Raw genomic sequence first — 17,697 nt, 5'->3', positions numbered from 1 at the left:
TATTATCAACTGACAACTATTCAAGTGCACATGGACCTCTTTTAACTCAGATGGTCAAGAGCTCCTCTGAAAAAGAAAAAGATGGAAACCACTCTGAAACATGCACTAATCAGGCTAATACTTAAAAAAAACCGTCACTGCAACTGACCTCTCCAAATTGCTACTCAGTATTTAGCCTTCCTTCCTACAAATCCTAACGCATTCTCATTAAGGGTCACTCCCAGCTCATGTCAGTATCCTGGACCTCATCTAATCAGGATTCATGTCTGGAAATGGACCAGTTTTTGTGGTATAGATTCCTCTTCTGGATGAATCTCTCTGCAATATTTGATACTGCTATTCATGAGAATCCTTAGAGACATAACAGAGGTTAGAGGAACTGCACTGAAATAGTTTAAATTGTACCTCCCAGAGCTCACTCAGGGAATTATGGTAGAGCACATGCTCCTCTATTGTAAAATCTGGCTTGGAATCCTCAGAGGTGCCTCTGCAGCTTCTGGAGAGATAGTAAAAGAGCAAGAACTTAAATTATCAGCCATATGTAAATGCTAGCCACTCATATACCATCTCCCAATCAGGCACAAACAATAAAATCTTCCAGTTATCCGAGAGCTTGGCTGAGTTCAGTGACAGAGTGAAGAGCAATGCCATGCTGCAAGGACCTTGTTCACTAAGGTAAAACCTAAATGGGGTTTTATAGCACTTCTTGTATGTACTTGGATATTTGACAACCTTCCAGTTACATTTAAGCTGTTTTTGTGGTAATAAGCTCTCGTCATCACAGAAGTGAATTACTTGTTCCCTGCCCTTGTACTATTGTTTGAAATCCTCATTAGTTATATGTTTATGTAACTCTGGATTATCACAAAGTGGTAGTGACCAAGCCTTGTAGTATCTAAAGAATGTAAGTGATATGTGCTGCAATTATAGGATGATTTTCACACATGAGGCATTATTGCTACCAGTTTTGTACTTTTATAAACTACTGAGGTCATATGCTCTTAAATTCAACTGAAATATATGGAGGAAAAGCACTATTTAAAAGATGTATTATCAGTAGTACAAGTACCACATTAATTTCTTGCCTCAAATGTAGCTGAAGAAAGCTATAGAAACATACAAATACAAATGTAATAACCCTCATACTAAATCAAAAATAGATAAATGCTCATCAGAAAAAATGCAATTTTCCTTACTGCTGATCAGGACATAGAGATGTAAATAAGAAGTGATCTCATCCAAAAGGACTGTTAATACCATGCTTCAAGGCCTCTCTGTTATCTTGAATAAAAGAAACAAAACCCTTTAGGTGTACACTATATTATAGATTGGTTTCATCTTAAATACCATTTTTTCAAGTATATAAGCCGATTAGAATAATGATATATGGATTCTCAAATGTGAAGGAAATCGACTTATGGATACAATAAAGTGCATTCCTGCCAATTGGTTTGGAAAGTCCTGGTGAGCTGGGGAGGTCTTGTACAAGAAGATTTGAGGAAAAGCAAATGCAGTGTTTTTAATCTTTAAAACAAGGGCATCTATAAGTTACATTTCTATCCCTATGAACATAGTGGAACAAACATAACAAAGTCACAAATCATTTGCAGCTAGATTATACAACTATTACTGACATCAGTAAACACTTGTTCACAATAGTAAAGTGCTCATCAGCATATGAAAGGATTGCCCAATCTAGTCCCAAGAGTCTACAACACCATGGGACAATCATGAAAATGAGCATATGCCTTAATGGAGAAAAACGTTACAAGACACACACATGAGTGCGCATATATAGAATTAAATTAGAAGATGAAGGGAAACTGCTGGTGTCATATTTTTGGATTTTCACAATTTGATACTCTATTTCCTGAAAGCTTTCTCTCAATCAATTCTAATTGAACTGGATAGGACCTCTATCGTGTGTTGAACATGTTCTTGAAAGGACTATTCAAAGTTTAATGTTACTGTGATGTGTACTGAACTGTGGGTTAGGTGTCTAATGGGGAATCCCATGTTTGTGTTAGGTCTGGTTTTAGTTACCATTTTCAGTAGTGATTTGGGGGGAAAAAAACCTGTTTGTGGTATTGACAGGTGATGCCAGATTGGAAGGAGTTGTGAACTCCAGTTAGAACAGAAAGACCACAAATAGATCTAGAGAAATTAAATATATGGGCAAAAAATTTCAAAATGAAAACAGTGTAGAAAATCTCAAATCTGGGAAGTGTAATGTGGCAGCACAGATACTCAATGCATGGTAGAAACCTGGCGGAAGTAATATTGCAAGAAACCTAGGAGCTAGAAGCAGCAGCATAGCAGGCACTAGTTTGCAGTACAACATGGCAGCAAAATATGGCTAGACTAAATCTGTACTGCATTGACATGGACATCACATTATGGGGTTAGTGAAAATAGTCTTATGTGTCTTTCTCTCCTTGGATCTAAAATGACTTGTGTCTGAGCACTGCTTTTGATTGTGACCCACCTCTTCCAGAAGTTAACGATAACTTAGAGAACAGGCCTATACTTAAAATGCTGTAGCACTTCAGTGAAGACACTACATAGGCCAGTGAGTGTCTAGTTGTGTTGATGGGAGAAGCCCTCCCATTTACATAGCATGGTCTACACAGGAGATTGGGTTGGTTTACCAGAGTTGCTCAGGGTATGGATTTCTTTACACCCTCGAGAGACATAGTTATACTGACTTAATTTTGTAACATCGACCTGGCCACAGTTAACAAATGTTTCAAGAAAGTCATCACAAAGGGCTGAAATTGTGTAGCAATGAGTAAGGGTTACAGGAATAAAGGGATTAAATTCAGAAAGTTTTCTTGATGTTCAGCCTACATTTTCCCTTTTTAAGAGAAAAATGGATTGGACCGTGGAATAATTTCCCAAGAAAAATTGTTAATATACCATCTCATGGATCTTTAGAACTAGACTGAACAAGGTGCAGGAAAATGCATTAGAGAGAACATTTCCATGTTGGCAGGGAAAGAGGTGAGATGACATAAATGTTCTGAACCATCTATCTTCCATGTATGAGAACGGAATAAATATGTCCTCATGGGGAGAAGGCCCTATCCCTTTTGGTACAGTGTAAATGAATTACAATGATTTGTTAGCATTTTTACTACAAAGGCTGTGTCTAGATTACATCCCTCTTTCAACAGAGGGATGTAAATTAGGCACTTCGAAAGTGCAAATGAAACAGGGATTTGAACTTCCTGCGCTTCATTTGCATAAACATAAAAAAATGAGGTTTACAGGATCTTTAGAAAAAGCCTGCTGTTTTTGAAAGATCCGCATCTAGACCACGGTTTTATTTTTGAAATGGTGCTTTTTCAAAAAAGCACCATGATGTGATTATGCAAATGAAGCATGGGAAATTCAAATCCCCACTTCATTTGCACTTTTGATACATCTAATTTCCTTTAGAGAAATATCCCTCATCCAAAGGCGAGAAAAGCCAGTTTTACGAGATGAACAAGGAAAATGCACTTCAATTATGGGTGCTCCACCCAAATTAATTCATAATCATTTAACATAGATTGTTTCAGGCAGGTGTTGTGAAACAGGGATAAGAGTAGATTTTAGTTCTCTTTGGGATGCAAATGCCAAGAGTCCTTTTAAAATAAATTTCTAAGGAGTCCTTCAGATGCTTCACATTCAGTTTTTCATCCAGAGCTTTTATATTTCAAATCTGGTCTGTGCCAGCACCAGATTATTGCTGTTTGTGTAGTCTATGACTGTGGAGTTGGGCACAGTACATTACATGCAGCTATTAGTAAGTACCACCTGACCCCTGTGTTTGTGTGTTTGGGATGAGATCTTATGAACTGGGATGACGTGTGCACCACAGAGACACTAAAAAGCCACTGAAGATTTGGTAAGAAGAAGGGCTTTCCTTGGACAAAATTGCCACTCCTCCTACCTTCCCAAGTGCTGTCCTGTGTGGTCGCTTGCCTCCACCCTGCAGATGATTGCATCATGGTTTATGAAGTGATTTTCTTAAAATGCCCACAAGAAATGAGTTAACAGTGACTGCATGAGCTACATTGTGACTTGGACTACCTCCATACATGCAGGGAACTGTAACTCCCTTTTATGGGCTTCCTAGATCCTGGAGCAGGTGGGGAGGAAGGGTGAATTGGGTAGAACATGAACATGGGTCTAATATAGTGTAGGAAAATGGCCTAACCACAAGGCTGTTGGATATTCTGAGGTTGGCGTGCGAGTTCTCCATTTGTCTTTGGTTTTGATCAATGATTTTTATCTCAGACCTGAAGAACCTCCCATGAGAAAAGGCCTGTTGAAAATGGCACCTTCCCATGCAAAATTTTGGTTTAGACAAATTAGCATTTTCCAATTGAAAACCCATTTTTATTGAAAAATTCCTGGGCGCCTATAGTTATTACACTCTGGCGCCAGGAGGATGCAGGGAAGTGGTTGTCCCTCAGAAGAGGTGTCTCAGGCACAGTGTCAACTGGAACTAATCCCAATATGGATATTATATATAATATCCCTTTGAAATGAACCACTAAGATGAGCAAATTCCTACTGTGAAGCTTCAGGATCTTATTGCTTTAACCCTTTCCCTTCCTTACCTTTTCCCTTCCCTTTCCCTACTTTTTATTACCTCCACTGGCTACCTCTAAAATTAGGTTGTAAGTTCAGGGCAGGGACTTTATGGCTGTACGATAAAGTGTTCAGAATGCTTTTCAATGCTGTAAAATTAATTGATCATATTTTGTTTTGATATCCTTTGGGCATTATAGATGTCATATAATTGTATGACATTATTTATTATCATCAATTTTTATTATTTGCTAGAAAGCTGGGCTTGAGAGGATGGGACCTTACTAGTCTCGGTGTCCCCAGTAAGATAAGTCCAGACAGCTTCAAAATTAATATTCCCACCTTCTATTAACTCAGTACACTTGTCTTAAAAGGCTGAAGAAAGAAGGAAGAGATTGCTTAATTTTTGGAAATGACAGAGGGCTGGGTTCCTGAGTCAGTTGTTAAAACACCTGCTTGTCTGCTTCTGCCAGTGTAAAGACTGTACATCATCAGGAATCACTGCTGGCTGTGCAGGACTTAGTACTCAAGTGCCAGCTTTCATAGCTAACTTGTATGCAACAGGAGCTGTGATGGGATCCAATTCAAGTTCCAATCAGGTAAGGAGACCTCCCTTCCCCTCAAAGCTCAGCAAAATTATGTGAGGTTCCAAATCAGGTGTTTCATATGAGAAATAGCGAGAGTTCTGCTTGAGCTGTGGGGAGAATCTGGGAAGAATATGTCTGCTGTTCCTCAGGTATTCACAGTTGCAAAGATTCTTTCCATTGTTTGTGATTGTTGTATCTAAACTGTTGTGCCATAAGATAAATGAAACAAGTGTATATAGAATAACCTACTGATAAGAGCAGTGGGGAACGATCATGGTCTCTGAGAGAGCTTAATGGATAACTTTTAAAATTTGGTTTTAACGTGGGATTGTAAAGGTGAAATTATCATAAAAGCTAAAGTGGAAACTTTTTAAAAAATGTACGCATTTCTGCTCTTTTGACTTTTACAGGGCCAGATCTGCATCCCAGGACAAAACCCGAGACAGGTGGGTATTAACCAGCTGGAATATCAGTAAATGCTGTGCAGTACTGGTTTTAAGATTTTATATAGAACATTTTAAGAACAAAATCTAGTCTGGAGGTTTGGGGGGAGGGAGAGTATTTGGATCTCTTCAGTCTATCTATCAATGATATTTCTCGTGTGCCTCTCTCTGCTGTGCTGCATCTAGGCACTAATTCATTTACCCTGTGTTTGTTTTAAAATGGCTTACTTTCTTTGTGTTCAGTGCAGGAACATGCATTCTTTCTCTCTCTCCAACCCTTCAAAAAAAAAAAAAGATTTGTTTAAGTGAAAACTCTGTCATTTATTAGTTTAAATTGTTTTGATATACTTTTGGAGTTGCTGTGCTGTATCACAGCACTTGAAGTTCATTATGGAAACACAAAATGTAGAGCATACCCTACAGGGAACAAGTCAGTAAGCTGTAGACATTTGTTCCTTCCTTGGAGAATTTAGAGGCTAATGATAGGAGCAGGAACAGTACAGGAGAAGAAATGTTTCAAATGAAAGAAGGCTCGCAGAGGGATGGGGGTGTAGTGATTGTAGCTGGAATGCTTCTCTAAATAAGTGGGTTTTCCCTAACTTCTTAAGGGTCATATTGCGGACCCCTTACTCACACTGATAAGCACTTACTCATGCAAGTAATTCCTTTGAAACTAATGGGGCTATTTGTGTAAGTGCTCATCACCATGAATAAGGGCACTTCAGTCCAGTCCAAAAAGTGTGCTTCAGTTCAGAAAAGTGCCTGAGGGCTAGATTCTGGTGTTCTTAGTCATGCTGGAAGGCACCTTGCTCCGTGGATAGTTGCAATGACTTCATTGGGACAATTCAGGAAGTTAGGTATTAATCAGCAAAATCTTTCCCTCAATAAAAAACAACCACTTCCTGCTCCAACTGTATGTGGATTTCTTATGTAGGTTTGAGGATTTGGGGATTTTGTTTCTAGAGAAGGTTTCTTCAGGTATAAATAGTAAATTTTAAGGTGAGATAAATATTTGCAAATGTTTATCTCTGTCTTCAGAGGATTCCAGAGAGTTTGGACTGTGGAATAGTTTAAATGTAAAGCCTTCCGTAATGTCTAGAAATGCCTTTGAAAGTCATTGTCAAAGGTTGTGATTAAGAAGTGGTCTGTAGTCATTCAAATTTTCACTGAGCACACTGGAAAAATACTTAGTGTGAATCTGTATCCTAGGCTGTGTCCAGACTCCATGCCTCCGTCGACGGAGGCATGTAGATTAGCCAGATCGGAAGAGGGAAATGAAGCCGCGATTAAAATAATCGCGGCTTCATTTAAATTTAAATGGCTGCCCCGATCTGCCGATCAGCTGTTTGTCGGCAGATCGGGAGAGTCTGGACGCGATGCCCCGACAAAGAAGCCTTTCTTCATCGACACAGGTAAACCTGGTTTCACGAGGCTTACCTGTGTCGATGAAGAAAGGCTTCTTTGTCGGGGCATCGCGTCCAGACTCTCCCGATCTGCCGACAAACAGCTGATCGGCAGATCGGGGCAGCCATTTAAATTTAAATGAAGCCGCGATTATTTTAATCGCGGCTTCATTTCCCTCTTCCGATCTGGCTAATCTACATGCCTCCGTCGACGGAGGCATGGAGTCTGGACACAGCCCTACAGTGTGAAGTAAAGAAGGTTGGAAGAAAAGGATTTCCCCCAGGTTTATGGGAACATATCTGCTGCTAGAGAATAGGAATGGAAGCCAGTATGTAGCTTGCATATGGGCAGGTTCAGAGGTTTTTTTCATCTTCAGAGATTGGCCACAGGTGGAGATGGAACACCGTATGGGATGGCCTAATGCTCTGAGTTGGTACAGAGGATCTTCTTTCCAGATGCCTGATGGTGTGTCTTGCTCATATGTTCATGGTCACACCAGTCACCACATTTGGGCAGAGGTGCTGGAACAATTTTATAGTGGGGGGGGGGGGGAGCTATTGAAGCAAACTGTAAACTCGGAATATAATGGAAACCATTTCAAGCCAGTGGGTGCAGTAGCACCCCTCACACCTTTAGTTCCAGCACCAGTGCATTGGGAGTCTGAAAGGAAATTCTCCTCCAGGTCAGATTCAGGGACTTGGGAGGTTGTTTGCCTTCCCCTACAGTAGTGGTGGGCAACCTGTGGCCCATGGGCTGCATGTGCCCCATTGGGGTTCTGTGTACGGCCCATGAGACATTTTGTTTACTGTTACTGATGTACAGGGTTGCCAGATTCTTCTAGTTTCTGTCTGCATAGTTTTTTTTCCTACAAGTATTACTAAAGTGATACACAGATACAGTAAGAGCTCATGAAGTGAGGTGTGTGCTGATTGCACACAACATTCTGAGAGCCATGCTCTCCTTCTACGTCCAATCAAAGCACTGCCATGGTTCAATCAGCATACCTCACAAATTCTAAGTACATAAGTGAAGTTAGCAAAACAACCCTATCCTGGGAGACTGTCTCAATTACGACAATCTTAAGGTCCAGTGAGATGGAGGAGGGCCACTCATGCAGCCCTCTCACTAGCCTCGGTTGCAGGGGAGGCCTGGTTCTGCATCTCAGAAGGGGCAGTGTCTCGGGTGAAAGGAGTGGGTCTGGAGTTAGCCTCCTTCAGGTAGCCCTCAGTACTGTGCTGGGGCTAAGGCCACCACTGCTGCCACAGTAGCAGCAGTAGGAGCCAGGAGTGCCAGGCTCTGGGGCAATTTGCCTTCCCCCACATCAGTGGGCCTGTTCAGAACTGAAATGTTTTGGTCCAACTAACATCTTTGGGCAGCTAAATAAAATGTGATAGTCTATTGTAACCCAAACACCTACTGGGTGTGGTTTGCTGTGCAATGTAGTGGCCCTTAGACCACTCAGAGAGAGAAAGAATAATGAGTTTCTTTTCTGGCCTTTTAGCTCAAGCTGTAGAGGCTCATGCACTGAGCTCCAGAGGTCCTGGGTTTGGTTCTGTCTGTTGGCGTTACGCTATGATATATGTTCTGGAAGTCAGATGAGGTGATCTGATGGTCCCTCCTGACCTTGAACTCTGTGGCACTATCCTTGCTCTCATGCAGAACCTTTTTGATGTCTGCAGTGCTCCACATGGGTACCAGGGCTTGCCTCAAGGCTTAAAGCATTAGATACAAGATACTCAGTGCAGACTCAAGGCTTAAAGCATTAGATACAAGATACTTTAATTTGAAAAAGATGTTGCCATTGTTAATGCAAGTGTTTTCAGGAGGCAATTCCACATCAAAGTAGGGAACAGTGGGAAATTATCCAGCGACTAAAAAATAGCTAGAACATGAAGCAGCAGCATCTACTGAAAGTGTCATAAACCAGGGCAGAGGTTGCCCACCTATTGAGAAAAATGGTGACTATCCACCTCAAAACAGAGGTAATTCCAATTAATTTTTTTATTTAAAGTGCCATCTATGTAGTTGGTACTGTTTGCAACCAACAGAAAAGCCTGTGATAGGCACCAATGGAACTCTGTAAATTTTGCTTCTGGCTTTGTCAGAGAATTTGTAAGCTGCTGGGAAAGTGGAGATACTGCTTATTGAATCAGTAGGTTATTCTGACAGAGGAAGAAGAATATATGGCTGTGTCTAGACTGGCCAGTTTTTCCGGAAAATCAGCCGCTTTTCCAGAAGAACTTGCCAGCTGTCTACACTGGCCGCTTGAATTTCCGCAAAAGCACTGACTTCCTACTGTAAGAAATCAGTGCTTTTTGCAGAAATACTATGCTGCTCCCATTCGGGCAAAAGTCCCTTTTGCGCAAAACTTTTGCGCAAAATGGCCAGGGTAGACAGCTGAGATTTTTTTGCGCAAAAAAGCCCCAATCGCGAAAATGGCAATCGGGGCTTTTTTTGCGGAAAAGTGTGTCTAGATTGGCCACGTACGCTTTTCCGCAAAAAGTGCTTTTGCGGAAAAGCGTCCGTGCCAATCTAGACGCTCTTTTCCGAAAATGCTTTTAACGGAAAAGTTTTCCGTTAAAAGCATTTCCGGAAAATCATGCCAGTCTAGATGTAGGCCATATGTTTTCTGAGACAATTAATTTTACTACACATGACTGAGGTTAAAAATAAAGGCTTTTAAAAATATACATTTCCTTTCTATACTACAAATAGTACTCCAGCTTTTAAAAATTGAAATAATTTTGAAGTCAGATTTATTTTTTGTTGTTTGTTTTTGCCATCTCTACTTTTGATGTATTTCCTTCGTGAGTAACAAAAATAGATCACTTCGCTTCTAGTCAGTTTCCATCTGATGCATTTGCCAGCAACTGAGTTACATACTCTACAGAAAATATTTTTATTTAAAAAAAATTAAATTAAATTTCCATTGGTGATGTTTATAAAAATATCATAACATTTCTATTGGTTTAAGCTTTAGTAAAAAGTACTTTTCACCAGGTCTAAACTTAGAACTCAATTTTGACCTGACAGTATACTATAAATTGGGGGGGGGAGAGAGGCAAGTTGGGAACTGGTGTGTCTCACAAGTTTTTATGTCTGCACACCCATTCATTTGGACAAGAGAGAAAGGAGGACTTTTTTGGCCAATGGCATATATGTGGAAGAAATTTTTCACAAATTAATGTTTCACTGGTCATGGAAAAACAAGTAGTAGTCCTGTGGCACCTTATAGACTAACAGATTTATTGGAGCATAAGCTTTCGTGGGCAAAGACCCACTTCGTCAGTAGGTCTTTGCCCACAAAAGCTTATGCTCCAATAAATCTGTTAGTCTATAAGGTGCCACAGGACTTGTCATTGTTCTTGCAGATTCACACTAGCATGGCTACCCCTCTGATACTGGTCATGGAAAAAGGCTGGAGGACTGCAGTCAATGGTGTGTGGAAGATGGAGAAGTGAACATGAGGGGAGGATAAGCAGAGATGATGATAAAGGGCCAGACTCAGGCAGATGTGTGACCACTAGTGATGAGAAAGGGAGGAAGAGTGAGGAGGATTTGGGGAAGCTAGTAATTAGCAGGTGTGGCTGCAAGGTGGAAAAGAATGCAGTAGAGACTACAAATGGCAAGTAGGGTGAGATGGTGAAAACTGAATGGGAGAAGCAGAAGGCAAGGCAAGAGATCAGGAGCTAGGAGATGAGTCAGAGAAGCATGGTAGTGACATGAATTGAGGAGAATGGGATCAGAAAGAGGCTAGACAATTCCTGCAGATGGTAAATGATGCAAAAACTGGGTAGGTCATATATCAGTTAATAACGAGGAGACAATTACAGAGATAAACAAACAAAAAAGCTTCCAAGTAGTTTCAGTGAGAGGTTGGTGTCATGGAAACTATGCAGATGAGTAAAGTTGTGGAGCAAGTTACAGGACACTGAGGATATGACGGCAGTGATATTGGTGAGGGAATATGTGAGGGCATTCCTTCTGGAGGCACTGATGCTTGGCAGCTGCAATGTGGGAACCACATATTTTATGTCTTTAGAAGAGCTCTGCATGAAGGGCTCGCTCTGGTCATCCATGAAAACACTCAGCTTGGCCTTCTAGGGTCTGTTTCTGTGGGGTTGCAATATGAGAGTCCCATGGAGGCTATTTATAGCTCATCTCAGGAATTGGAGATTCTGTTCTTGCCTCATGGAGAAGTGACTTGTGTTGCTAGTGGCAATAGCTGTTGACTATAATTGTATCCTGGAATTACTTTGTGCTTTACTTTTGTGGTTTGAAATGGGTGTAAAGAGTGCAGTGGGGATTTAACTGCAGAGTTCTCTCAAAAGTTACTCTTTACACATGATACAGTGGAATTCCTTGTTTAGTCTCTCTCAAGTAGTCCCAATCAGGAGTGCTTGGAGTACAAGTGAAAAATGTATCGTAACTGCCATCAGGTCTAAATCCAGCCTGGGCTCTCAGTGTCTAATGCGGTTCCTCCTCCATGCACTCCATCATCTTGTTAATGGATGTGGAGTACAAATATTTGCTCTCATGACACCCCTATAATCCCATTGATTTTAAGTTATGCTGCCTGTCTTCAAGGGACTTGCAGAGTTGATCCAGCTCCTTTTCTCTGAGGTGTGTTATCTGTAGAGTGCTGATAGGAATAAAGAGCAGTTACAACCTTTTTTGGGTGTGTGTGTGGGGGGGGGAGGGGAATTACTGAAGCTGGCAGATAGGACTGTGGCCACACAGAGCAAATCTGTTACATAAGATGGTGCCATTTTAACAGAGGGAATTTTTCAGACAAGTGCCACACTTGAAAGCTGTGGTTTTGCTTTAGTAGTACAGATGTTACTTAAATGTGATTAGCTGGTGGCCAGAATAAAACACATTTATTTGGTGAAAAAATGTTGGTTGTGATCCAAAAGAACATGGCCATGCTGAAAGGCAAAATAATTATCCAACAACTTGAGACGCTGAAACCTCTCAAAAGAATGTGAAGCATGCAGATTAGCACTGTCCCGCCACAGTCATCTGGATTATGGCAATGTGTAGATCAGTTTCTCTTTGCATTTTTGAACCCATCAGAAAGGAAAACTCTATGCAGACCAGAGAGGTGAAGAAAAGTTTCACAAAAACTCTTGCAATCTGAAACCATTGTAGTTTGTATAGCTCTGCAAAAGACAGGTCCTGATTCATCACTGTGTTACTCCAGTCTCCTACTGGTGTAACTCCAATGAATTCTATTGAATGTAATAGCAAATCAAACCATGTTAAGGGACATGTCAAAGGGAGAGAAATAACTTAAATAAGTATGTTATAGCACCAAATACAAGGAGGAAGTGCTTCAATTGCAAGGTGCCTTACTTGAGTTAGGGAGCATATAAAGTAAGAGAACCTTGCTTCCAGAGCCAATGCACTCTAATGGTTATTAGCTGTTGCCTATCTGAGGAGTGAGCTTGTGGTCTGTACTTGAAGGGCTACAGATCTCACAGAATCAACATTTTATGTATGTTCTCAACACTTTAAATACATAGCACATATCCTAGCGTCCTCTCTTTCTTTCTTTTAAAGATCTGGAAATACAGAAAGAGGAAAAAGGAAAATCATTCTGTCATGTGTATTGTATTTGGCAGGATATTTTATTTCGATCTTTACCCTTTTCTCTTGATATAACAGAAATATTTCCTAAGTTTCATTTCATTTTTCACAGAAGACTGTCCATATGTTCATAAGTGGTAAATTGTTGGGATCTGAAATAGATTTCTCCTTTTTTTGTGCATCTTGTATCAATCCATTGTCTAAGGGTTCTTCGGCCACTCTTAAACTAAGTATATGAAACCTATTTGGCCTGTGTGTTCAGGCGTCCTGACAGTGTCGGGCAGTCACTCAGGGGACATTGAATGAATGTCATTAGGATAAGGACAATCATAGTCAGAGTTGTCAGTAGGATCCTGTCCCAGAATTTCCGTGTTCGAGGGATATTCCAAAATACATGGGCCTGAGCCTGGAGTCTTTAGTTGGCAAAACACTCCTGCGATCTAGTTGTGCAACTCTTACATAGTTGAATACTTGTGTAGGCGCATGATTCCATTGACTCCAGTGAGAATAAATGTATAAGGAAGCACTGCACAGTGAGGTTCTTAGAAGAGAATGGGACTTTTGCTTGAGGTATGATGGCATAAAATATGACTGTATGATCAGGCACAATCTTGTAACCTCCTTTTTTTTTAGCAACTTCAGCAGTAGTCATTAGTGACTATGCCATGCTTCCTGTTTGAGGTAATGAGCCAAGTCCAAAATAAATACAGAGACTGAAAGCTGAGGTATTTGTAACCAATGAACTCAATGGCCTTTGGCCTCAAAACTTACTAGCCTATGACAGTATTATAGTTGGGTTAAGAAGAAAGACAGAAAAGTTGTTGGTTATTGATAAAGAAAAGAATTATCCATAGTTATCCATTATCCATTAGTCTTGGACTTTGGAGACCAAAATTTAGTTCCCTGCTCTACCACAGACTTTTATGTTCATGGGCAAGTCTCTTAGCAACTCTGTGCATCAGTTCCCCATCTATAAAAGGTACTAGTCAGTAAATATTTTCTTAGTAACCAGTACTTTCTTACCTAAAACAACATAGTTGAAAAATGTGACCATATTATCAATGCTGTATATTTTTTGCCCAATATTATTTGACCAGCTAACCTTGACTTTCTTATCCATCAACCAATCATTGCCAATACTGAACAATGATGATGACAGAACACAGATTTGCAAGTTCCTGTGGTGACAGAAAACCATGTCATTTGTCTGCCATTTTCTTGAATGGAGCTTTCCTGTCTATCAACCGCCCTGCCTTCCCAGGGATGCTGATTCACCTCATCAGAGCCCACAAACTTTCTTGATGCTCTGAATCAAAGGCCTGATGGAAACCTAAAAAGTGCTGCATGGGGTTTATTAAACTCATCCCTCTTCTCAGAAGCTGTTTCAAGGTACACAGTTGGTTGACATTGGAACAACCTGGTATAAAGCTGCACTGAGTAGCCTGGCCTTTGTCACCAAGTGAAATATCGACATTGAATGGCTGGTGGATAAGCTTGAGGAAGGAGCTATCCATGGCCTCATGGGCTGAACATGGTTATGGTTTGAGCTCTCGCATATGCCAATGATGTTGTCTTGTTGCTTGAGTCTGGTGAATGCCTGCAGCTGGTGGCTGTACTATTTAGGAAAGGAGTAGCACACATTGGTATGGTTATTAAGCTGGGTAAAAAGAAGTCACTGGTCATTGCCATAAGCAGCCTACAGTTCCAGATTACAGCCAGTTCAGTATTAACTTTTCCAGGCATGATACTGAACAGGTGGCAAATATTTGAGCAATATCACAATCAGTGCCGGAAGAATGCTCGAAAGATGTGACCATTTGAATAGCAGCAGCAGCTGCCACATTTCAGCCCCTTTAGAGGTTTCAGTGGGGTTTCTGTGCCATGTCATTAAACTTCCCAGCAAGCTGTGGATTTATAGAATCACAATTATATCAACCACAGAGTATGGCAGAGAAACATGGGCTCTGAGGAAGACAGGAGAACAATGGATTAATGTTTTTTATTCTTGCTGTCTTCTTCAACTGCTGCATATTAAGTGGCAAGATATAACTGGAAATGGGGATATTTGAAACCTAACCCAGCAATTCCTCCAACAGCAGTTATTCAGTTTTGCTGGCTTTCTTGGTATAGCTATGTTATTTGGATGGAAGACCAACAAATACAGAAGCATACATACCAAAGAAAGTTGCTACAGGGCAAATGATCACATGGATATCAAAAACTTCAGTGGTACCACAAGACTGCCAGTGAAAAACCAACATGGAATAGACAGCCAGACACCTCTTTCAGCACTTTGCCACAGATGGATCTGGGAGGTGCTCAGTTTACACAGAGTCTAGACCCTTTGAGATTTGACCAGTTCTACTAGCAGAAAGTGAGCTTGCCTTACTCCTTTTCATTTGCAGCTGTGAAAAATATTGTGTTTTGTCGAACAAAGGTGCCTTTTTCCATTTTCTGGCTCCGGTTATCCCTATGAGTATTCTGTTTCACTTTGCTGTCTCACATATGGTTATGCTTATGTGAATATTTGCTTTGATGCATTTTTCAGAGTATTTTCTTCCATGATTCCCACATATGCATTAGAATAGAATTAATATCATGTAAATCATAACATGAGTTAATAAATAGTGTCCGGAATGTTTGGCATTAGTAATACGTTGTTCAGTGTTTTCCCTACAGCCTTCATGTTTGTTGATGTACTTGCAAATACTCTAACTTTTCACATGTGACAAGCTATTTGATGGACTTTTAATTTCAGCAGTTTCAAACCTGCATTGCATAGATTGCTATGGAAGACCTTGGCTAAAGAAAAACCGGTGAAGTTTTGTTGCACTGGGGTATGGATGGTAGATTTTCTGGAGCTCATGTAGGATGTCTGTTGCCATAAAATATTGTTTTCCAGGAATTCTCTATGGATGAGTGTGCACTAGAGTGGAGTTTGAGCAGGCTGAGGAAATGTAAAGCTAATTCACCTACTGGGGCAAATGGGCTGCTCAGAATTATGTAAGTTGCCTAGCAACTGCTGTGTGGACAGAGAATTGCTAGGTGCAGTGTGCTTCTTCAGCTCTGCTTCTTCATGATTTCTTCTGCATTCTGTGTGCAGGAGAAGGGTGGGTGCGCTTGGCTGTCTTTTCATACCTATGCTATGGGCACACCAAGCTGTGTTCATATAACTCTTCTTTTCTTTGCAACATCTGAGTGGCTCAACGAAGAGAAATGGGGGCTAGTGTCTGCCCCATTACTTACATTGTGTTAATATCCAATGCCATGAGGTTAGTATCCAATGCCATCTTTCAAGCATTCTCCCAGTACTGATTGTGACATTGCTCAAATATTTGACAGTTGCCACCTGCTCAGTGTCATGTCTGCCCCATTACTTATATTACATTAATATCCAATGCCAATGAGGTGGGGTCCTCATTGTGCTAGATCCTAGACAAAGAAGTAATATTAGTTTCATAGATGTTGAGAACTGAAAAAGTGTACAATTTAACATGTTTTTAAACTCGAGTAGGTTTCAAAAATAATTGCTGTAAAATATGTGGCACATACTGAGCAAGTGATGATAGAATACATAGGTTTTATTAGCACTTATTTCAGATCACTTCAGTATCGATAACTCAATTGTCGTTTTCCTCTCCTGAGTAATGTGGTTATTGCAAACTCAGGCCAATAAAGCCTTTGTACAATACTATAACATCATAGGTCTCATTTTCTTTATATTAGATGTATGTGATGAGTACACACCGTAATATGTATCTCTGTCTTAATCATTCCTGTGCAGAGAGAAGTAACTTCTGTCAACTTGCTTCATGTAAAAGTATTAAGAATGAGAAATGTCCGGAAGGCTGACCTGTGTGAGTATCTCTATTGTTCCAAGCTATTTCTTATAGCTTTGAAAAGCAACAAGAATACAAGTTGAACCTCTCTAGTCTGGCACCTTTAGGACCTGACCAGTGCTGAGCCAGACAATTTGCCAGATCATGGGACGTGTATATTGTCTAGAACAGTGGTCCCCAACCTTTTGGGGCTGCCGGGCGCCCGGGGCCCTCCATGCGCCGCGCGCCCGGGGCCGGGCCAGCCCGATCACTCGGTGGGCGCACATAAATGCCCTGGTGGGTGCCATGGTGCCCGCGGGCACCGTGTTGGGGTCCACTGGTCTAGAAGCATTACCAACACTTCTATTGCTTATTGGGCTCTTGAAAGACATCTAGGTGTAAATTAGAGCTAAATAACAGCATAGAATACTGAGAGCCAAGACTAGTGGCTGTAAACAAATTTTATGGGACTGCAGGAAACCTGGCCACACCCATCATAAATGGACATCTGGCTAACTAAGTTCATGCCGGACCATGGATCTTGATGGACCAGAAAGTGTCAGACTAGAGAAGTTCAACCTATATTAAATAAAAGTATTATTGTCATTGGGATGTATTCAAGTACCAAGAGAGCTCCCATACCACATTGTTTATTATCAGATTACAAGTACCCCTATGGGTTCTGAAGTGTAACTTGGATTTTAAAATCATAAGGTACCTGACACTTTAAAGTCTAAATATTGTATTTATTGACTCTAATCTCAGATTTCAATCCTAAAGCCAGTTACCAGAATCTGTATTTATGATAGTGCTAGAAAACAGTACCTTTGTTTCTGAATTTCTGAGTGGTGCATCAGGTTCTTCAGAACTACAGAAAGTGGAAAGATAAAGAAACCAAGAGGTAAAGTAAATAAAAGAAGAAAAAAGAAAAATGCCAGATCTAAGAACTCAGGGAAGAAAAAAAGAAAGCCCAAAATCAAAGAGAAGGGGGTGGGGAGGTAACACATTATGCTAGAGAGCCTGCCAAATGTGACTCAGAATAGTTTATGTGCATTAACATTTAAGACTGTAAACAAGTATAAATGATCATGGTATGGGAAGAATGTTTCTGGATTTGGCATGTGCTATTAAGCACTCAAGAGTTAATTTTGTGGTTTATACACGCAGAAGTAGGACTGATTAGCTGGATTATTTCCCAATTATTGCTAACTTTTGCTCCAGGCACATGTGACTGTACTTCCTGCTCCTCCCTGACCCAATATGACACTGGTAAAGCAG

At 40.6% G+C, this 17,697-nt stretch overlaps 1 protein-coding gene across 2 annotated transcripts in view; it reads left to right on the top strand.

The window, feature by feature from the left end:
* The first annotated feature begins 5,032 nt into the window (after window positions 1–5,032).
* LOC102452763 (cytosolic phospholipase A2 epsilon-like) overlaps window positions 5,033–17,697 on the top strand; it is a 45,818-nt gene continuing 33,153 nt past the window's right edge. For both annotated transcript variants that reach the window (XM_075927211.1, XM_075927210.1), the window contains exons 1-3: window positions 5,033–5,177; window positions 5,576–5,611; window positions 16,386–16,458. In XM_075927211.1, coding sequence (XP_075783326.1) covers window positions 5,151–5,177; window positions 5,576–5,611; window positions 16,386–16,458 — 136 coding nt within the window. In that variant the 5' untranslated portion in view covers window positions 5,033–5,150. The remainder of the gene's footprint in view (window positions 5,178–5,575; window positions 5,612–16,385; window positions 16,459–17,697) is intronic.

Source organism: Pelodiscus sinensis, chromosome 4, assembly GCF_049634645.1.
Source record: "Pelodiscus sinensis isolate JC-2024 chromosome 4, ASM4963464v1, whole genome shotgun sequence".
Lineage (NCBI taxonomy): Eukaryota > Metazoa > Chordata > Testudines > Trionychidae > Pelodiscus > Pelodiscus sinensis.
The sequence above is the reverse complement of the archived record's forward strand: the minus strand, read 5'-3'. Positions and strand labels throughout refer to the sequence as shown.